Genomic DNA, 23455 nt, shown 5'->3' on the forward strand with positions numbered 1-23455 from the left:
TAGCATGTCACCAGCGGGTACATATAGGCCTACTACTGTCGAGATATCCACCTTCAAATCATTCCACCATAAACTGAAACTATCTGTTTCAACTAGGGTTGCATTTAAAGCGAACATGTTTAAAACAAGGCCCTAATTTAAAACATGTTTTTATTGTTTTTTTAGAGACATGACGTCACGAATATTCAATTGTTACATCATAGTGGACTGACAATAACAATTGAAAATCTAGGGTAACCATAGCTACTTTGACGAAATATCTGTACTATTAATGTTGGACCAACTATTTTGAGGGTTCCAACCATCCCATATAGATATACGTCGGCTATAAATGCAACCCTTTAAATGCAAGCCTAGTTTCAAATGTTTTCGTTTCAGTGGCCATTAATTATCACTTTGAACTCTCCACCTCTCATGCAGTCTAGGGTTACCATACATCCTCCTTTAGGAGGATTTGTCCTCCTTTTTCGTGTTTTTGAAAATGTCCTCCGAGGTCGCCTAAATGTACTCCTTTTTGAGATTTGTCCGAGCTACCATAAAATAGCACTGAACTAACGCTCAGGTGGGTATCTCGGGAGCTGAGCGATAGTGGACTTTTTTTAATGAGCCACCTGATAAAGTGAAGGAAAAAACAGTATTTTGGGCGCTGAGCGGGAAAGTTGACCTTTTATTTCTAGTCAACCGACCATGAAGTGGAGAAAATTTACCATTTTTCAGGATTTTCCACCGGTATCCTAAGTTTGAAAAAGTGTCCTCCTTTCCCGATTCCGGAATATGGTAACCCTATCATGCACACAGGTTATTAGCTATGTAATGTCTGTGGATCGTCCAATGCTAGGCTAAAGACGCGTCTCAAAAATCGTGATAAAAGATAGTCTGACGACTGTACGTTCGAAATTTGTCAGGTGATGTTGTCCTTATGCTGCTAAATTCCGGATACCACGAAACAGCGAATATTCGCATTTGCCAAAGTTTTATTAGGACCAAACTTTCTCTGGCACATTTCTTGGCTTTAGCGATATTCCAAGTAAATTTGAATCATGACTCGGCAACGTCGTCGCCAATTTTAACTATGTGCCTCGAAATATGGATTGCCATTCTTGACACCTAGCAGGCAACGTTTTTTTACGAAGATCAGATAGATATGTATTGTAAGTCAGGATGACAATGTCGTGGTATCATTTTAAACTTCTACGATTTCTTACGACAGTGGTTCTCAAACTTTTTTAGATAGTGAAAAGTTTCGCCCCCCTTATCACGTCGCAAATTGCAACCAGAATGCTGGCAATCCAAACGGATAGTTTGATCGCATGGAAGGTCATGAGTTGATGAGAGAATTCCCAAATATCAAATTCGGATTATACACAGAGCGATAAATATGATTTGGAGTTGAATCGCGCGGAGCGCGAAACATTCCAAATCACTGCACCTTTCACGGCCCCAAGTGGGGCACCCCCAGTTTGAGAACCACTGCCGTACGACAACTGTTCTTCGGCAAATAAGACACATCGGTTTCCATTTATATTTGAGACAGCAAATTCATTGTTCCACACAGAGTTACAAACCCAGTTTTCGTCGTTTAATTTCCCTTTCCTCATTCTTGTTTCTGTTGAAACCAGTCGCGGTGAGTGAAGTGCACTACGCAGCGGGGTTCTCTTGCACCAGAGTCCAGACGAAAACCGATTATTATCAAAACAATAACCATCTAACCTCGCGCATATCAAGAAACCAGAACATATCAAAGAATGAGTAATCAATAAACAAAACAGAGACGGTGCAATAATAGAGCTGAGTAGCTAAATTATATGTAACAATACCGTGTAAGTAGTAATTGCGTTCATAATGAAAGATGTTGCAAAATAAGCGTGTTGTGAACCCCTGATATAGGATGTTAGTATCAAATTGGAAATTCATTGATCATGTTGTATACATATTGGGACATCTATGGCGTGAAGCGTATACTATAATACTATGGCAGATTTCTGACAGTCATTCCCTCGAAACGGTTGTCACTGCATGTGGAACAATCAGCACATGAGCATTCCACAATGCTCTCGTACTCGTATTCTTGTGTTGACCCGTCTTCACACGTAAGGCTGACGGTGCGCGTTTCTGTTTTTGTTGGGTTACATCTGGAACACCCTGCTTCAATGGCGCCTGCGTTACGAAAATTGGTCACTTAAAAAAGTAACGCCTTGAAGATAGCCTTTTAGAACAAACCGTTTCTAGGTGTGGTTGTGACACCACAATTGCCTCCGCAGGAAGCGGCTTTCAAGCGATAAGGAGAGGAACAGCTCTTTCCTGTGATATTCATCTGGATGAATTGCTCAGTCTCTTGTATGACGCATCCCTGAATGTCTGGGAAATAGAAAAAAGTTATATTTAGTCAGAGTTGGCTAGGAATAATTCACCACGCATGCATTCAATATTCGAATCCCTTTAGTGTGCCGAAAGGAGATGTTGGGATGGGAGAATGATGATTAGGTAATTGTGTTCAATCAACTACATGACACGTAGGGAAGCAGTTACGTGCACCAAAAGCACAAACTCAACAAATTAAAAATCAAAAGTACCCGAGCACCAGTATGACGGACAGCCGCAGTCATCCTTCTTCTCTGAGATTAATGAAACCGATCCATCTTGACATCTTGGCGGTTCGCTACATCCGTGACAACCTGGCACACATCGGCATCATGCAATTATATTGCCAGAGGTGGTCAACGTATAGTCATCGTTGGTACCGGTACTCAAGTAAACGTAAAAATAATGTCGTAACTTTATCAAGTAGGCCTACAAGGGGAAGTAGTGATTTCAAAGTAAGTAAAAAGTAAGCATACTAGACCTAGGTTTGCCTAAGACACTGAAATCCTTCAAGTACAAGTGGAAGTTCTGTGAAATAATATCAACTACACTTGTTAGTGCAAGTATAGGCAAACCTCCTTCAGTTCTCTGAGAAAGTAGAAGGGGAAGGAACCTAAATCATCAGTAGCTTCACAAAGTAGATTTGGTTCAGGGGTCGCGTACTTTTAGTGGGTGATTGGGGGTGGCTACTTCTGAATTTGCAATCATGCGTCTTTGTTAATGAAAATGAAAAACGGCGCTACGAGAGTAGGTACAATCTTCGAAAATATACCCTATTGTAGCGATAATAGGGCTATTTCACGCAATTCTTAAGACACTTTCTTCCATGCAGGGTTGTAATGACTCAAGACATGACTCAACTCGAACCAAGTCATATGAGTCGAGACTTAGACGGCCAAGACTTCGAACTTCGAAGAATAGTAAAGTTCCCACATTATTGATATATATCGTGTATCAGTCCTGATACTTGGAAAATAGGGCCAAAAACTGTTAAGACTGATAAAATTTACTATATTATGAATGCGAGCCAGAGTTGAAAAAAGTGGGTCGAGCCGGATTGTACTGAAAACTAAACAGTGAACACTATGACTCGGATTCGACCCCCTTCTAGTTGACTTGGACTCGGACTTGACTCGGTGGGTAATTGAATTAAATGACTTGGACTTGACTCGAGTCAAAACTATAAAAGTGAGATTGGCTTGAGACTCCTAACCTTGCGACTTGGTTACAACCCTGCTTCCATGCTAACTTATCCCAAAACTACATTTTACTATTCAAAATTAAAATTGTAGTTGGAATTGGAAGTAGTCTAGAAACATAAATACTTGAGTAAGGAATAAAAGTAAGCTAAATCTACTTGAGTACTCTGAAAATGTAGAAGTACTTGTATATTGATCACCTACGTATACCCCTGATGTTAGTATGTTATTACTCACATTTGACGGGAACACATTCTTCAGAGTCGGCGGTTCTGCGAACTGTTCCTTCCGGGCAGAAACAGCCTTCGACTTTAACTGATCCCGTAACATTAAGAACAGGGCTGTCGCACGATAAATCCTGCTTAACGTCCAAATCACATTCTCTGAATTCCTGCGACGGATGGGGACAAGAGACGTCCGAACAGTTTAGAGCAGAGCGCCACGGTACGCACACTCCCCGAAGCTCGTTCAGGGCGACATATTGAGCGATAGAAGCCGAGTTACACGGATCACATTTCCTCGTTACATTGCTGTCCAGCGAAACGTCGTACGCGCATTTCGACTTGTAGATAGTCGGGTCGATGTGAGCGTTTGCTTCTTTGAACACCGGATGTCTCGTAAGTACCTGAAGCAACAATGAATTTGACTGGATTACACAATCACGATCAATGTCATGTTTAAAGCATGGTCCATAATATTTGATTGTGACATCACTGGGGATTGACATTGGGAATTGAAAATATAGGGTAAAAACGGCTTCCGACCCCTGTCTTAAACGGATCAAAAATATATTTAACCAAGACTACACCGTTATGCAGTATTTGCACGTTCGGCTGTCATCATCACCACCACCAGAGCACTCATTTCCGTACCACTGATCTATATATATCTGCAAGTCACAAGGTTCTGAGTCGCAAGTCAATGTCACTTTTATAATTTTGACTCGAGTCAAGTCGAGTCATTTTCAATTCACCACCGAGACAAGTCCGAGTCAGCTAGGGTCGAGTTCGAGTCATAGTGTTGTGACTCGAGTCTGAGTACAAGTCATTGTGTTGACTGTTCAGTGTTAAACCCACTTTTTTTCAACTCAGCTCAAGTGATATAGAGTGACACGCATTCATAATATCGTAATTTTCCTCAGTCCTATCAGTTTTGACCCTATTTTCCAAGTATCACGACTAATAGACGAAACATCAATATGGTGGTGATTTCACTATTCTTCGAACTTCGAAGTTACAATGAAATGTCTGTATTTGCCGTCCTATCTTCGAGTCATATGACTTGGTTCGAGTCATGCACAATAACTCGAGTCATTTTACGCATTTGAAAAATTGACTCGAGTCAAGTCAAGTCATGACTCGAGTCATTACAACTCTGCTACATGCTATAACTGTTGAACCAACGACGATTTGAGGGTTCCAACCATTCCGTATCGTATAGGTCGACTAGATCGGGTGCAAATCGTCCATAGCCTCATACCACTTGTTTTTTCAAAAGTATTTGCATAATTATACAATGTTTGAAAAACACTCAATTTTGTTCTTTTAAAAGGCATTTTTAAAAAACACCATTTCTTTAGTTTAAAATACAACCCTAGGTCCACCAGTGAAGCTAAATCCCGGAAAGTGACAGATAAATCCAGAGATGGTCAGTAATGAAGTACTACTATTTTTTCAGATTGCTCAAGTAGGTTGACATACTCACACTACTTCCTCACGTGGGTTGTTTTCAGACAATTCTCGTTCTCTTCCCATTTGAAGTAATTCTGACATTTATTGGAAATCGCTAATTCTACTTATGATTCAGAAATAATTTATGGCGTTAGTTCTACTGCTACCCGAGTAGCAGACACTAGACACTGACTAATTTGCCCACCTCTGGTGGATACATGTGATGATGGGGAGATTATGCACATTGTACATGACAGATTGACATACATGTTTACGTAGTCATAGCTGCAAAGATATGTGACTCACAGTATACATTCGACTACTATTAAAGTTTTCGGAAGCACTTTTAAAACAGTATTTATATGCTTTCCGGTTATCACTGTTTTGTACCTCGTCTGTTTACCTCACAAGGATTACTGTCGCACTCGTTACATTTATCGTGACTGAGATGGCACCGGTTGGAGCAGTCAATACATTCATCAACCGGAAGGTTGCCGCAATCCGGATAAACAGCCGGCGTAGGACAGTCAGGTTCCTTCGGAAAGCAACTTGGTTCATCATAGTCGGCGACAGATTTCATCCAGCTCTCTCCGAAATGGTCAATGCTTTCCTGATCAGAGGCGCCCGGGATAGCAATTGTGCTGAAGCTCTGATCTTGCATGTCATCGTCGATATTGTTGTTGCAAGAGCCTAAATATTGCATGTGTTTATTTCCTTCAGGTATATATCTAGATTTTCCTGGTTACCTCGCTCAACACACCAGTGTTGGGATGACTCGAGTCACTTTTTCGTATGACTTGACTTGACTCGAGTCACTTTGCTAAAATGACTTGACTTGACTCGGCGTATCAGAAATGAGAATTGACTCGTGACTCGGAGCAAAATTCACGAGTCAATTTCAAGTCATCAAATAATCGGTGTCGATAAATATCACTGTATCTTGTATATGTTCGGATTGTTCACGAAATGCAGGTGTAACCCGTGAAAGCGACCAATCATTCAATGATTGTGCGTTTTACTGAGCCTCCATTGTTCTGTCACACATAAATTGACCGCGAACGAAGTGATCGAAGCTTACAGCTTACGTTGTCATAAACTAGTATAGTGAAGTAATTTAAAAGCAAAATGTACATTTCTGTTCTCTGTCCTTACATTAACCAAACCTATTTTTTTATTGTAATTGAATTCGAATATAGTTTACATAGCCCTCAACCATTGGCGCAGGCTCGAATTGCTTCATATCAATTTGTAAATTGGTAAGGTATTGCATCTTATCAATTCGTTTCTCTATTCTCTATTTTGGCTGGTATCTACCAACTGAGACTATGCAATTATTTACGTAGTTTAACAGTTTGACGTATATGTGAGCGATACAGCGCCTTCTTGCGTGTACATTTAACTCTATATCTGTCATCGGTTCAAAATCAATGAACACTCAATCTGTATCAATCTGCCTCATACTTCGAAAAGGCAACTTGATTTGAATTGGGACTTGACTTGGCTTGACTCGAGTTGACTCGAGTCACATCCAAAAATCGACTGACTTGACTTGACTCGAGTCAAAATGTGCAATGACTCGAAATGACTCGTGACTCGAAGATAGTGACTTGATCCCAACACTGCAACACACAGAGGTGATCAGTAATGAAGTACTATAGTACATTTCAAAGTAGGCCTACTCCATGTAGATTCGCATACTTGCGCTTCACACGCAAGTGGCTATGATTTTAAATTACTTAGGCCACACTTCTGCTTCTAAAGTTTTCATTTTTGCTGACAAAACTAGGCCTAGAATATGTACTATGTTCTTCACTTGGATATCGTTACTTCTACTTGCACTTGACTAGATAAATATGATGTTATTTCTACTGGAGTACCAATGTTGACTACTTTGACCATCTACAATAACACAACAGACATGCTCATGGATTTGGATTTGTAAAAGTAGGATTAGGATTAATTATTATAGATTTGGAGATGAAAATATTAAATGTGCTCATCTATGCAACACAGAGATAACAGCAGAACATGCTATTTCGCTAATATATAGAAAAGTAAATTCTATACCAAGGCAAACAATGGTACTAACCGCACAATCCCGACATTTTTCCCTCAAGAGTCTCGTACGGTAGAGATACGATCAACGACTGCATCCACTCTCTTGTTTTGTACAAGATTTCCAACTTGATGGAATGAATTTGGAGCTTGAGTTGCTTGTAGCCAAATTCTTTTATTGTGACGTCCCCGTCCTGAGAAATCCAAGGATTCCTGGCACTGATTTCTTCGCCATCTTTCAAAAACTGTAAAAAAGTACTCTGTTAAGACAGATGTACTACATTTAGAAATTCGTGGTTAGAATTGCGAACTTTGGTGCAGGTCTGCGTGGCAAAGTGAAAATTTCAAAATATAAGTGTCCAATCCGGATTATTTAAATCTCAAACTCTTGAGACGCGTAGCCCCTTGAATTTTAACTTGCACGAAGTGACATCATCATTGCACACTACATCACAATGGATTTGTGTCATCGTGGCATTGTTGAAAATATTTCCCCCCATTCAAATTTTCCACCTGCCCATCCAGATTTTCAACCGGGCTAAACATCTACTTTCGACACTAATCTGGCTTTATTGTTCAAATCCGGCTTTATTGTTCAAAATAATATAACAAACTCGGATATGGCTCTGATATGACCAACAAAGAAATGTCACTGCAATTTGGCGAAAAAAATATGACATCTCATGCAGATCCAGATTCAAAATTTATAAATACGACATAGCGATGTATTTTGATCATACCTTTAGTCCAAAGGTAAATGTATAGTTAACTTTCTTATGGATGACATTCAAAGTCTTGACGCAGGACAATGACTTGACACGATCACTATGCCATCTGCATAATTCGTTGTCTATGACGATTTCGGTTTGATTGTAACGATATTCTTTCATCAGGGTGTAGGTACATTTTCCTTGGTAATCGTATGAGAAACCGTCAAAGGTGGTAAAATGCGGATCACCGTATGCTTCACATGTACCTGAAAAACAATATGGAGACATATTTAATTTATTTATTCCGATCAGAGATTAAAGCATATCAATGGTATTCATCTTTTCTTTTGTTGTTCAGAATGTACAAATTTTTTGAGGAAGATGAGCTTGGCAGTTGTGAGCTACCGATGTGGCATATAATCAGATTGGCATTAGGATAGTATAGTCGACTACTTTAATTTCAGCCTCAAATATGAGTAACATTGAAAAAGTGTTCTGACTCAACTGCCATCTTTATTCCTACAGCACACTTTCAAATTTAGATAAGAAATTTACACTCACTCATTCAACAAACAAAGCATATACTGCTTCTGTTTGAGGAGTTGGGGTGAACAGACTTCTGCAATTCGACACAATGTACGACAATATGGATTAGTATTACCCACGATTTTAAGGTTATATCCTATATTGGACATTTGAATGACATGATATAGCGTCCATATCAATCATAAGAGATGAAATGAGATGAAATAGAGATCATGATGTCATGTCAGATCATGTGATTAACATGTTCCGATTGTTCGGTCTGGATATCAATTGACTGAAATGCCAAATATTGAATTTTACAAATTTAACGCTGAGAATTATACTAAATCTTCCAATAGATGTGCCATTATTGGATGAGTTCAAGGTCACCCAAGAATTTTTCTTCAGTCAGGGGGTGAATAGACGCTTCCACAAAAAGCGCAACTTCAAGGCCCCACGTCACCAGCTCATCTTCAGTGGACGCCACTTCACCAAAATGCAGGCTGACTTGCAACGGCAAGATTTTGCTAACCTGTTGGTGGGTTGGCATAGTTTCCAGTTCAATCGATACTCCAAAAATATTTCAAACACCAAAAGAAACCAGCCAATGATTGTGGCGTGCATTGTGGCCGTGAATTAAACCTAATAAAACACAGTGAAGCTTCTAGTAAATTGACGTACATGGACAAACCCATTCTTGGCAGCATCCATCTTTTGTGGTTGTGAGATATGGCTCCCTTCCATTGGTGCAAGGCAGTTTTACGTCGGAGCAATGGTATCGGTCATATTCCTCAATTCTGTAAGCTGACTTCTTGGCATTCGCGTACATGCACTGCAGCTTTTTACATTGGTTGTCCTTATTAACCCACGAGACTCCGAGCTGTCGAATATCTTCCATAACGATTCGTCGTAAAGTTGAATCGTCAAAAAGTATTACCTTGCGCGGGACACCGTTGTAGTCGACGCACTGCAAACTAGCGTCGTCTGGAATGCATGCATACTCAGGACAGCAGCATTTCACTGCCGATATATTTCTGACGGATATCTCTCCTGGTGGACATTCTAGACGAGCGCATTTTGTGAAATTGCATCCTGCAGAAATCAATATAATGATAATTTCATCATTTCAAAACACCATAAGGTAGCGATAAAATGAAAAGATAAGAAGGAGTCAATACGACTAGGGAGTAATCTACATGTAAATATAGGAGGCATGCATACTCGATAAAAAGTAACAGAGCATAGAGCATGAGGACAGAGCATAAATAGGACAATTAATGAAAATGAAGTGGCACCTGTCGTTAGCAAAATAGATATCTCATATTGTGGTTCAGTAATCTCTAACTTAGACTAGTATCAATGGTATCAATTAAGGAACTCGTGAACCGGGCTTAGACCCTTAGACACAATAAAAACAAGACACGCAATATAACCAATATAGAAGACTTGAAATTGAACAGATGGAAGCATTGCGAAATGACCATGTGAGGTCTATCAATTACTTTTCCAGTCAAGATATGTGAAATCATACAGTCTATTTGTTTTTCAACTTCATCAATGGAATGATATAGAACGCAAAGAGGATTTGTCCGAGGAGACACACACATATCACACAAACATGAGCCCAGTCCAGAATTTTAAAACACGCAATAGTGTTAATTTTATATTTCAATCAATTGTTTGTGACGTCATTTTGATAATCATGCAACAACGGAATAGCGATTTCGCTATGCGCCGGTAAATTTTCGTTACCCGTTCTTATTCCTATGACTCAGTGCACTAACTGACCAATAGTGTCCAGCAATAGAATCACGACCATTAGTATTGTCATATGCTTTGAGACCAGACACACTCTCAACAAAATAAAACTGCTAGCTTACTACATGCATGTTGCAAGCAACACTTATCGATAGATAAATCCATCCAGCTGTAGACGCTCTTCTCCGGATCATCACAGTTGGCTCCCTTGATCGGGCACGGCTTTGGTCCTGTCAAATGTTGTCATAAACATATCGCCAGAACATTGTGTAGAATTCACAGACATGATTCAATAGTGTTAGGATAACGTACATTCAACTGTTATATGCGGAATTGTGCCACACCGGGCAATGCAATAACCTGAGTTTGATATGATCTGCATTGTGACTTATACTGATTATTTCCATTCAGGTTATGATTCGTATAAATGATTCTAAACATCGATCGCGAATTAATTTACTTGAAATGTCAGTTACTTGGATTTGAACTTCAATTCAGTTAGTGTTACGCAATGAGTCCATACGATATTATGATGTAAGGTAGTGACTTGTCTCAGACACGGGCCAGTAAACTTACGGCATTCATATAGCGGACATCCGCAATCATCATCTTCTCCAGTTTCATAGGCTTCATCACAATCATTATCGCAAGTCTTTTTCGGGCAATGATTTCTCCCTGAAATATACCGACACGATAGCAAAGGGATATTGAAGCAAATTTAATGAAAATCTTACTACAAGTCCTTTGCAAGCAGTCACAATCATCTCTAGACTCGACACCGGTAGAGCAGTCATCGCACACCTCTGGTTCAAGACACACAGTCTTGTTGGCGATGTAGGGGCAACCTTCGTTGACACCAGGATCGACCAAACAGGTTCGATTGAAGCAATGTGTGTCAGGGTGATTCCAAACAAAATTTCGATCATAAGTGCGACCAGTTTCCATATCGGTACAGTCTTGAGGACATTCACAATATCCCGGACAGCATTCGTCTCCAGACACTACCGAGTCTTTTTTGAAGACTATCTTGGGCAGAGTGCAGTCCGATGAATTGGTGATAGTGCATGTGATTGGTTCTGGATAATACAGAGCAATTCTGATCAAAGACTTGAATGGTAATATATATTTTAATACAGCATCTATTTTTTGTTACATGAAAACTTATTTGAGATATCAATCATGAGATTAACAATCCAACTATAATTTTAATGATCAGCCTATATCTCACGAAATCTATTGCTAGAATACTCTCAACCAGAACAATTCTGATCATGTGCATGTGAATGTACCCGATGTAGTCGAAAATTGATTTTTCGAAATATCTACATACCGCATGTAACTTCCGGGCACCCACACAAAACATCCGTCGTAACTTGTTTCATACATTCTGGGCAAGGATCAGGAACCGGACAGCCAACTTGTCTGGCAATTGGACAAAGGGCACTCTCCTGAGAACATTGGTCGTATAATTGTGAAGCGACCTTGGAATCTTGCATCATTTTTCTGAAATCACATATAGATTGCTAACAATCCCCACTAGTCCACTACTACGAGTAAAGAATTTATCAAAAATCACCTCTCAATCCACTTAAGACTGGATTTATTGGCTAAATTACCCTTTATTACTCTATATTTAATACCTGAATATTGGAAAATGCAACAGTTACTTACTCAATCCCAATAAAAACTAAATACTGAGATATAGAGAATTTTCAAAGTAGAAATTACCGGTAATCGATGTCATACAGAATTCCGTCCTGCAGCGTTACATTCTCTTGGGTGAAATCAAGATTTGACGCATCGTAACCCAATTGGTCCAAAACTGAGTTGGGAGGAATGCACATCACTCTTTGGCAGGTTATTTCATCTATCCATACGGAAAAAAGCTGAATGGAAGGGAACGGATTCAATTCAGTGTTGTGTTCAATTCAGGTATACCTTCGAGTCACGAGTCATTTCGAGTCAAGTCAAGTAAATCGATTTTCGAAGGTGACTCGAGTCAAGTCAAGTCACTCGATTTTTGGAGGTGACTCGAGTCAAGTCGAGTCAAGTCACGAGTCAAGTCACAATTCTAGTCAAGTTGCCTTTTCGAAGTATGAGGCATGATTACGTCATTGCATTTTGTTAGCTGTCTGAAATACAGATTGAGTGGTCATTGATTCTGAACCGATGAACGAGTATTGAGTTAAATATACACGCAAGAAGGTGCTGTATCGCTCACATATACGTAGAACTGTTCAACTCTGTAAGTATAATTGCATACCCCTAGTAGTACCAGCCCAAATAAAGAATAAAGAAACGAACTGATAATATGCAATACATTACCCATTTACATAATGATATGATACAATTAGAGCCGCGCAAATGGTTGATGAGCATATCAATTTCAATAAAACAAGAGGTTTGGCTAGGTTAAGAATAGAGAACAGAAATAGATATTTTGCTATTAAATGACTTTTTACAAGTTTACGGCAACGTAAGCTGTAAGCTTCAATAACTTCGTCTGTGGTCAATTTATTTGTGAGAGAACAATGAATGGCTCAGTAAAACACACGATCATTGAACGATTGCTTGCTCTCACGGGTCACTCCAGTGATTCTCGATCATATGCAAGATATAGTGGTTTTTATCGACGCCGATTACTTGATGACTTGAAATTGACTCGTGAATTTTGCTCCGAGTCACGAGTCAATCCCCATTTCTGATACCCCGAGTCAAGTCAAGTCAAGTCATTTTAGCAAAGTGACTCGAGTCAAGTCAAGTCATACGAAAAAGGTGACTCGAGTCATCCCAACACTGGGATTCATCAAAAAGAACCAACGATACATGCCAATTTATAATCATGTTCGACATTGCGCCTAAATGCAGACCTACCTTCTTTTTGATTCCGTTATGGTAACACGCTCTGTCACAAACTGGAAAATAAAACAAAATTGGGTTGGAAATGTCTCAGGTCTTGTGCAGAAGCTAATATAATTACCACAGCAATTCTTCGACGGGAAGCAGTTACTGCCTGTTTCCAAACTTGTAACTACCTGATAAGGTTCCGCAGTCGCACATTGTACAGGCTCATCTAACGGCTCTGCATGAAAATCGAAGTATTCGAATTACAGATAAATTTAGACAATCACGGAACAAGATTAGAGCATCATTCATATCGTTAGCTACCATGTACATTAACATGAAGACATCGATCATGTACAATTGGCACATAATCATTACACTGTTCATGATTAAATTATTCCAAATGATAGCGGTTTTCAATCTAAATCAGGTTGAATGGAGGATTAAAAATTACAATAGCAGAACGAATTCCAGTCAAATCAAATCACAGGATTAAAATACATTTGTAAGTAGACGCATATCTAGGTATGTAAATGTACATTGACAGTATAAAAATGGCGCAAAGTTTTCACAGCCATCGAACAATTTTTGAAACTTACCACAAGCAACGGAATGACATCCGCATTCGTCGGGAATAATTTTTTTATTGGTACAAGTTGAACACGACTCGTTCAAGTTATTGAAGCAGTGGTTACGTTCCACAGGTTGCGGACACATTCCGTCTGCAAAGTCTCGATCAGATACAAAGCATTCAAAGCGTTGACACGGTTCAGTCCATGTTGTTCCGTTCTTATTAGCGTAATATGCAACACAAGAAATATGACGTGAAGTGAAAATCAGGATTGGGCAAGTTATTGAACTTACAGGCGTTCTGACACCGTCACTTGCAACACAAACCAAATCTGCTTTGCAGCTGTGTATATTACAGCATTGCTCCGACGTGACATTTTTCCGGACCGCGAGATATTCACTAAACGAACGAAATATGCATGTCTGTATTCAAAGATGCCAAACTAGCTATCAAGGTTGGCCGAGTAGCGCCTTGAATTCTACTACAAGTAAAATAGGAAATTAGTGCAACAGAGCATGAAAGTATAACTTTGAAAGTGCCAAAGTAAACTGCGAATGATAATTGTGAGAAGTAAATCTGTGTAGCTATGACTATGTAACTATGTATGTCAATCTGTCACCTACGGGTTCCACCCATCATCACATATAGGTCCAGCCTTCGAAAATGCATTCTGTTACCATGATATAGGGACCATTTCGCATCGTTGTTATGACAATTTCACTCACGTAACTGATGCAAACGTATCGCCTAACTACTTTCTACTTTGCAAATGCGAAGTGCACCAAAAAGTAGTTTTTCCACAAAAACTAAGTAGAAGTTGAACTAGTCTAAAACAAGGCCACTTGAGTAAATAGAAATAGTAGGAAAAATGTACTGAGTACCCGAAATGTACTCAACGGGCACTGAAGATACCTGTAGTCTGATACCATCACTTCAGAACCAACACCTAGACCTATCCTACTGTTCCCGTTGCATGAATATAAATGCTTCATAATTAATCATCTCTCACACGAAAATATCCATATGTGATGACGGACAAAATGTCTTACACATAGCAGTCTTTACATTCCACTTCCGTATCATTGCAAGGCGTTGGCGTATCGATAATCTTCTTGCACTGTAACGGATCTGCCATGTCAGTCTCGTTGGTACACACATAGTCTATGCAATTTTTGGTCCATTGCTCTCCCGGCATGTACACAGCACCATCCATCATACAAACGACACATTCTTGAAATACGATAGAAAAGCACGGTTTCATCTTGACGCCTACTGGTGTTACGTTGACTAGTTAATAACAATTTACCACAAGTGTACTGCGGACAGCACCTATCCCCCATACAGCAACTTCGTTCCTCATCTTTAATGGGTATGAAATTTTCAGGACAAGATGGACTTTTGTGGCATATTGACGGTGTTACGGTGACATCGTAGCACTCTTGTTCCATGGTCAAATTCTGAAAAGCATCACAATGCCTATATTGGCAGAGATCAAGCCATCATTTCTTTTACAAAATTCAAAGTATGTAGTTTTGTCAAAAAATTTAGGTAGAACTAGAACTAGTACTTGGTTACTGACAACCTCTGAGGATGTCATATCTGACCTTTTTAAAAAGAATATGGATGTTTATATTTATTGTTTTCTACAGCCCTTAAGATATGTAGTTTATTCATCAGTTAATTATATGTACCACTCAAACGTGATTATCTTCACAAATAAATACATTCATTAGCACCTGCACTGCGCCTACTGGAGATTGGGGTCACAAAATCTACATCAGAACTTACCAGTAATTTATATTATATCTATATCAATCTACAATCTGTATACTGATTTAGTCATCTATACATCGGTTATCGTAAATGACACATATCGCTGGGTCCGTTCAAATTTAAGCTTTGCGAGGATTGGAGTATTCGACTAACGCCGACAAACGACCATATAAAAGGATTATCAACAGATTCAAATACCTTGGTTGGATTGCAATAATACGATAGATAACATCCCCTTATGACGTCGCCTTCCGTCCACCAATCACCTGCTGTCCTATTCAGGAGGACGTCACCATCAAACATGCACTGTGTGCATTCTGAAAATGCAAATTGAAACATAAGTCCTTCATATTCCCACGTTGAAAATCCCATATATTACCACAGGAGACAAGGACTTGGCATCCACACATGTCGTGTCTGTAAATTGGTTGGTTATACGGCTCAGCACACTCTTCCGGAGCGTCACACCAAAAGGGAACACACTCCTGAATCAAGTAGAAGCAAATTGGCTTATAAATAAAGGATACGCGTTACGTGTGGGAGTTGGATTTATGCAGTTAGTGGGATTAATTTTTAAATTACACCGCAAGCACCATTGGTACTACCAGTACCACCAAAAGTAGCATTTTTCACTCTAGGCCTGGAATAGACACCAAAAAACATATCTTCAGTTTTCAATGCAAACGTTGTAACTTCTTACCATTACAGGAAGTTTTCCTTTATCATTCCAGCAAACATCATGTATTCAAAATACGCTCGGAACATGGTCCTTTAATTACTAGCTGCCAGCGATCAAGTAGTGTTGACGATACGCTATTGTAAACTATTATATCTATCAAGTGCAAGTAGCGCTGTCTAGGTTGTACTACTTGGAAAATGAGTAGCTTAAAAAGTAATTTTGCGATTACATAGAAAAGTGACGTTGAAAACACATGGGTGTTGCAGTGTTCTTAAGGCGAAATTGGAAATAATACTCATAAGTAGGGCAAGTTTTTGCAACTTATGCAACTTTTTTTACAGCTTTCTACAACTTCCTAGATACTCAGAATCAATCTACTATAATGTTTTAAGCGGTTTGGAGGGATTTTATAGTGCAACTTTTTCATACCAATTTTTACTGCAACTTTTATCAAATATTGCGTCAAAATGTAAAAGAGTGATTTTAAAACACGCTATAAAACTATTTTTAATATGGTTCTATTCTCTTTGATTTGCATAACAAAGAGTTATATGATGGGTTAGCTGCATCTCACTGTGTTATCTACGACACAATGGCCTGCAAGCAAAAAGTTCTACTAGCCCGCCAAGCACGACCGTGTCCGAACAATATGTAAATACATCGCTTTATTGATGCTGTCGTTTAAATTTGAGGTAGTTTCCCATTTCACGAACGCCCAGGCAGGACCGCCGAAAATAACATTTTCGCTAGGTCACCTATTCAGGCTATAGATTTTGTTAAAGTCGCCAAGAGTGAGTTTCTCTCTGCAATTCCTTGGGTCAAGTTTGCAGACCTATGGGATTTGAAGTGTGGTATTTGACTTGTTTTTACCGGGAGGGGGTTATAGCTATGCTGTTTGGCTTTTTTGGGGAAATTATTTACGCATTGCGTAATTTTCTTGCTATGTGCCGGAAAAAATGAAATTTTTGGCGGTTTCGCCAGACCGTGCGGTAATTGGCAATAAGGTAACAAATTTGACAGCTCTGCAGGAACTAGGTTATACAACGGAACCTTTCGAGTATCTCATACCCTAATAATTCAACAACAATTATAAATGCAACTTGTTACTGCCACTTTTGTCAAAAATAAATGCAACTTTCTCGCGATTTTAGTGCGAACTTGCCCTACTCATAACCATAAAATTTTAGAACTATTCTCTATAACCCAAATGCAACCAACATACGCTTTGACACTATGAATGACTTTTCTACAGAGGAATGAATTCATCCATAAGCAACTGTCCACTTGACAAAGTCGGAAGGTAGAAGTGAGAAAGTATGGGAACTACTTGCCAGAGCTGGTCACCGACACCGGTAAAATTTGTAATATTTCCCAGCATACCTCTTTCATACACAGATCCTTTTCGTCAGTGCCATTAGTGCAGGTGCACACCTCACAACTGGCAACCGGATCAGAATGGACTCGATTCCAGGATTTTCCAGCCTTGCGGTAAATATAACACAATGACACAATCTCCTCTTTATTTAGATATACAATTAACGTACCGCGAACGTAGCGTTGTCAAAATTGTCGTAGCACCAGTCACAAACGCATTCAAAGCATGGCGCTTGACACGGGTCGGCGTCTAAGACTTCGCGCCGCTGGTGACCATGGGGGCACTTCAATTCAGCGTCACACTTGTTCACTTTGACTAAAAATTGCAAGTCAATATAACCCAAGCATGAAACAAAACATTAATCAAAGATTTATTAATCTGATACCGTAACGATTTGTTGGTTACGGTCAATTATTCCATGATGACAACCACCGTAGTCAGTGGTTACATCTCTGGTCTTGTTAACCAGAGGCCTCTGCCTATCTCTCTATATTAACCTGGATAAGAGCAACAAAACAGATGTGGACTTCGTGTCTGTTTCTACGAAACAGGTGGCCATTCACAGATGTGTAACCCATTCGAGGATGAATATGCAGCAGCATAAACATTCAACTTTTTCAGTCAGATCATAGGAAGAATAAGAAAGCACACCATTCACTTTGATTTAAAGTGATAAATCTACAGTTTAATATACTTGATTATGCACAACAATGAAAAGAAAAAAATCACATACCGCAATCTGCAATGTCACACCCACAGCTGTCTTGAGATATTACGCGGGTGTGACATGACGGGCATTGTGCGACAGGTCTGCATCCGATCTCCATGATTGTTGGACACAGAGAGATATCTTGCTGACACGGACTGGCGAGTTCCCAAGGCTTTGCCGTCTCTATTATCATTGCTCTGTGACAGGAAGATGCCACTTTACTTACTATGCTATGCAGACATTTCTATTTCAACACTCCTGGATCATATATGTTCAAGATGCATTATTCCATCACTGTAAAAGTCCGTCAGATTACTACAAAACTTTCCTGAAATCTACGGAAGACTTGAAATTGTTGAACACCAGTTCCATATCTGTGTTATTCTCGATCTCATTGTAAGCAATACGCCCTTCGTATCCCAATTTTCGAAGAGTAGGTTCTGGGAGAACGCAACGCATTCGTGTGCAGGTCTCTTCGTCTTGCCAGACTTCAAAAAGCTGAAGATGAAATTACACAATTAAACCTAGCAAGCTACCAGAGGCACCAAAATTAATTGTCAATGTTCCTCAGTGGAAATTGTAACACACAGATTTAGTTGGAGGTTCCACACATTCATAAATATCCTATCCTAGGCAATGCTTCTTATGATTAAAAAGCCTCTATTACCAAATGGATTGAAACATTATAAATCAGCAAAAGCAATCATTATGTGGAAGAAGAAAAATGCGGGGTACTATCATATTTAGAAGGCTGATCTGTATGTAAGTCGCAATAGTCATTGCTGCAATAACAAGATTGTACATGTGACTTACTTGACGCCTGATTCCCTTATGTATGCACGAAGTTTCACATACTGAAAATAGATTTTTGTTTCAGTATTGAACATTATCAAAGCAATACTGTATGAAATTTTGATATACCGCAACAGTTTTTGCTTGGAAAGCAAATGTCATTAGTCTCCAAAGTTGCTAGCCTTTGATTAGACCCAGGTTCCATACAGTGATTGGGAAAATCCAGTGGTTCTGAAATACAAATAATATTACTCCTACATTAAAATCAATGCAAAGAACATATGTAGATGTAGAAGTGGAAGTACTAGTGGTTTAACAACAGAAGCAGTCCACTTGAAACTGTGCTGGCATCAAGTCACTACCATTTAAGTCGCAAGTAATTTCACTGCAAGTTTTTGACTAGTCATATCATGCAAATTCTTAGAGTGACTCAAGTCAAGTCATCTCAAAATTTTCGATTGCGAGTAAAATTTCATGTCGCCAAATATTTGAGAAAATGTCCGGATGAATATACAATATACATTATACAATTATACACATATGCTAGACCACATGAAGTTTGTTAACTTGTGTGAAACAGCGACAAAGTACAAAGTAGCCTATTGCGCTACTGTAGTCCATTATTGGTGCTCGATAATCTTATTTGGAATCTTGCATATAGTGGAAGACGGGTTCACATATGTGTGGTGAACAGATATTTACCAGTGCGCATCATAAGCTACTTTCATACAAGTGATGCTTATTGAATAAATTTATGAATGGCTATATTGATAGTATAATGCCAGTTGAGGCCATTACATCGGCAGTTGAGGGAATGCCTAAGCCGTTTTGTCTGTGATGTCACCAAATCAAGTGAATGAATTACTACTGCTGTTGACATATATAACAGATAGGTTAGAATGTTTTGCGAAGTGCAATATTTGATAATTTGGAAATTGACTTGAAAATTTGACTTCGAGTAAGAGTTGAGTCAGGCAGAGTCTGACTGTTTTAGGTAAAATTATGCGTTATATGATCAACCAAATATAATATTTAAATGGTCAAAAGTGAAACTACTTCAGCAAATAGTGGAAGTTGAAGCAATCAAGTACTCTGAAGAACTAGAAGACCTTTTCCACAGACCATCTCAAAGTATACTGACCGCAAGTCAAGATAGGGCATCCACATTTATCCATGGATTCAATAGTCTTTTCGCATTGTGCGCATTCAATAGGCTTTGCGCATCCGATATTAAAAATCGTAGGACAAAGTGAATGATCCTGTGTGCAGTTAGAATACAACGATTGAGGCATTCCCGTATTATTCAGCAAATTTCTAAAAGAAAAACATATCAGAGATAACGGGACCATTGAAAACCATGGTGTCCTGTAATTGTCAGTAAGTTCTGTTATTTGCTTAAATACCTGTAATTTAGAAGGCTTGATATATTGCTGAAAGAATTTTCTGTGTTGTAATAATCAACATCTTTGGAGTTGTATCCAAGAGCATTCAGCGCTTGGTCTGGCAGCACGCATCTCATTCTCTGGCATGTATCTTCGTCGTGCCATACTGAGAAAAGCTACACTGACAAATTAAGACATGCGTAAAAGGTGCATAATTGATGTAACATTACCTCATGTCTGGTGTCACCATTGTAGCAGGCAGTGTCACAAACTACATCATAAAAATACTGATCATAATGCAGTATTAATACCAATAAATTGTGATTAATACTCACCGCAACAAGACTTGCTCGGCAAGCAGCTATCACCGGTGCCAAAAGACTCGACAATTTGATTCGTCCCAGGGTTCCTACAGGATATAGGTTGCGGATTGTCATCTGAAAAATAATGTTGTTTGGTTTACAAAATATTCTTATTTGCGAGAATTGCGGTACATGCTCATTGAATTGAATGCTGACGGTATTGAAGCAAAAATAGAGCGAAGGATGCGACAAGATCAAATGTAGTCTCGATAGAGACACTACAGATCTACCGTTACTGAAGGAATGAAAATGCTCTATTTTACAGAATACAATTTCCTTGTTGCAACTGAATGGGTGAAATAAAGTAGGAATCAAGTAAAAATCAAGTGAAATGCAAGAAAAATGTATGTGAAGGTAGTCGTATTGATTGCTCATAAACTACAAATGACATCATAAATACCCAAATGCAAAGTTGACTCAGTCGAAGATCCGGCCAATCATCTCTTATCAATAGATAGGCATTATCCAATAAACACCACACAGCAATGATCCACGATATCTTGTAAAGAATGCTCTCTGTGGAGTGATAAAACCGTTTCTATGTAATGTGGCTTGTTCACTATTTAAGAAGAGATTAAGAAATCAGTAACTGTGTCTAGACCACTTCATTTTACATTGGAAATCATCATTTACTCGAGGGATTTGACAAAAGGACAGTATTACTACACCGACCACCCGAGAGGTATCCCACACCAGGAAGTATCATTTTCGTCTACAGCAGTGCTTTTCAACCTTTTTTAGCTTCATTCGCACTTTTTTTGTAAAATAAATCTCATTCGCACAAACTAACCGAAAATTGTTACACAAAAAGAAGATGTAAATACAACATTTATTTGCTCAGATGTGCAACAAATTGGCTACTATCTATCTTATGCTATCAAGTGTGTCATTCAAAACCCTACTATTTTCGCTCGTTTTGATTTCGACTATTTCACTAAAACCCGTCTCGGCCAAACAAGTTGTTGGGTTTTGTACAAGAACGTCTATTAGTGCTTGGACGGCCATGTCTTAAAATCTGTTCTGCACTCCTATCCAATATACAACGCTTGCTGGAAGAAATCGATTTTGAGAGCTGACAAAAAGGTCTGGGATGAGGCTCCAGTATGTCGAAAGGGTGAAAAACCCACATGTTTGTGTTGAGGCTATTGCCTTATGTTTTGGAAAATAAGGTCCAAACGATCAAGGAAGGTGGGAACATTAGAGCTCGCTACCTTATGATACGTAAGTTGGTCCGTCTTTTTTTTTCGATTTCCCATTTTCTGTCTCGCGAGTATGTGGGAAGAGCAAATAAACTCACGATACTGTGTGTTCTGCTCTTCAGCTCAATCTAACTTGAGAATTCATGACAGTTTAATAACGTTAAACCAGTTTTTTAGACTACAACACCAAATTCTGAGTTTTTGTGGCATCTCATGACCCCAGCCTCACCCATGAAAATGAATTCATTTTTAAAATTAAAGTAGTATGCTATGATTTTACGGATATGCATGACATACAGAACGCGCACACCACAATTCTATCCAACACAACTCTACAAAATATATCTGACGCATGCGATTTCAAATTAGGGTGAATTAAATTCCTCTGCGTGTCGCAGATGTACTGCTGTCTACTCAGTTTGCAAGAACGGGACTATTCCGTGCCGACAACGGAGCATATCCTTATCGAATGGTTTAGCCGTCCAGTATCAGTCATTTTTGACCACGGTTTTGTCGACGCTTATGTTTTGGCACCGCATTTTATCAGCCGTTTGTTGGCCAAAACTTTACGTCTTCATGTGACCCGAAGCAGAAGCGGTTGGCCTCGGAATGAATGAGTCTCATAGACCTGAACTCGCTCGTTGCACATCCCTAGTTCCTACAGTAGGCCTAGCTCATCCCAACGGTCTTCGACCATGTTTTCCAGGAGAAAAAAAAGAGTCGGACAAATCTTATCATGAATTCTCACGATAAAGCCATATTTCCTGCGTGTCTTGCTTATGTGCTACAGTAGGCCTACCCAACACCTAGATCTTAGATTTCTAAAAACTATCGCAGGGTTCAATAAATTCAACAAATATTACATACACATCCAAAATTATACCCTTTGCGATCCATACTTTAATAACCCTTGAAGGGGTAAAATTTGCGTTACAGTAACTTGCAAATGGGAGTCTGTAATGAAGGTATTTATACTACTATCCTCGTGCCTCGCGCTAATCGAACAGGTATTACGAAAGTATGATGATTGTTTAGCGAAAGTAAGCAGAATATCAATTTAACGTAATTTTTCCAGTCTGTTGCAGGCTCAAACGGGCTGATAACTGTATGTCTGCCAATACACAAGCTTCCAAACCAGGCTTTTGGTAACGTGATAATTATAGTGCGAAAATATCAATTCACTATGGCTTGTGAGAGCTACGATTAGTGGTGGGTCGTAATTTCAACAAGTTTTACTATTGCGTCGCAGCAACAAAAGTTACACTGCCTTCGAATTTCATATTAGGTTTATTTGAATTATTCCAGGTCAGAGAAAACAATTTTCATTCGCACTCATCCGGAATTTTCATTCGCACCGTTCGCACCATGTTCGTCATTCGCACTGCAATTTTTTACATTCGCACAAGTGCGAACCGTCACACAGGTTGAAAAGCACTGGTCTACAGTATCGAGGTGCTTTTGCCAATGCAGATCTGAAGGAAACGTTGATTT

The 23455-nt window shown here is 39.2% G+C and overlaps 2 protein-coding genes across 2 annotated transcripts in view; both read right to left on the reverse strand.

The window, feature by feature from the left end:
• Window positions 1-1734: 1734 nt before the first annotated feature.
• Window positions 1735-18422, reverse strand: LOC145444484 (kielin/chordin-like protein). The gene is made up of 25 exons (XM_080322473.1): window positions 18254-18422; window positions 17690-17835; window positions 17526-17627; window positions 15846-15951; window positions 15665-15783; window positions 15000-15150; window positions 14743-14923; window positions 13987-14092; window positions 13722-13911; window positions 13259-13360; window positions 13153-13193; window positions 12007-12164; window positions 11609-11781; window positions 11013-11354; window positions 10855-10953; window positions 10401-10508; window positions 9458-9612; window positions 9202-9400; window positions 8026-8261; window positions 7320-7530; window positions 5634-5920; window positions 3798-4185; window positions 2574-2675; window positions 2221-2358; window positions 1735-2157 (listed from the first exon to the last, which is right to left on the reverse strand). The coding sequence occupies exons 1-25, from the start codon at window positions 18420-18422 to the stop codon at window positions 1970-1972; spliced, it is 4197 nt and encodes a 1398-aa protein (XP_080178599.1). The 3' UTR covers window positions 1735-1969.
• The window catches only part of LOC145444483 (mucin-5AC-like), a 28882-nt gene continuing 23809 nt past the window's right edge, over window positions 18383-23455 (reverse strand). The window contains exons 47-53 of the mRNA XM_080322472.1: window positions 20739-20840; window positions 20634-20674; window positions 20425-20579; window positions 20163-20335; window positions 19151-19252; window positions 19043-19083; window positions 18383-18727 (exon numbers count right to left, since the gene is read on the reverse strand). Coding sequence (XP_080178598.1) covers window positions 18545-18727; window positions 19043-19083; window positions 19151-19252; window positions 20163-20335; window positions 20425-20579; window positions 20634-20674; window positions 20739-20840 — 797 coding nt within the window. The 3' untranslated portion in view covers window positions 18383-18544. The remainder of the gene's footprint in view (window positions 18728-19042; window positions 19084-19150; window positions 19253-20162; window positions 20336-20424; window positions 20580-20633; window positions 20675-20738; window positions 20841-23455) is intronic.

This window comes from Botryllus schlosseri, chromosome 8 (genome assembly GCF_051294905.1).
Source record: "Botryllus schlosseri isolate E-star chromosome 8, Bs_hap1, whole genome shotgun sequence".
Lineage (NCBI taxonomy): Eukaryota > Metazoa > Chordata > Ascidiacea > Stolidobranchia > Styelidae > Botryllus > Botryllus schlosseri.

Bases quoted from the DNA above. Each gene is read 5' to 3' on its own strand.
- LOC145444484 (XM_080322473.1), bottom strand. From the start codon at position 18,422: ATGATAATAGAGACGGCAAAGCCTTGGGAACTCGCCAGTCCGTGTCAG. The intron at 14,093-14,742 runs GTAAGACATTTT...TCGTTCGTTTAG, and splicing joins GAATGTAAAGACTGCTATGT to TGAATATCTCGCGGTCCGGA. The intron at 11,355-11,608 runs GTATGTAGATAT...TGTATTATCCAG, and splicing joins GTGCCCGGAAGTTACATGCG to AACCAATCACATGCACTATC.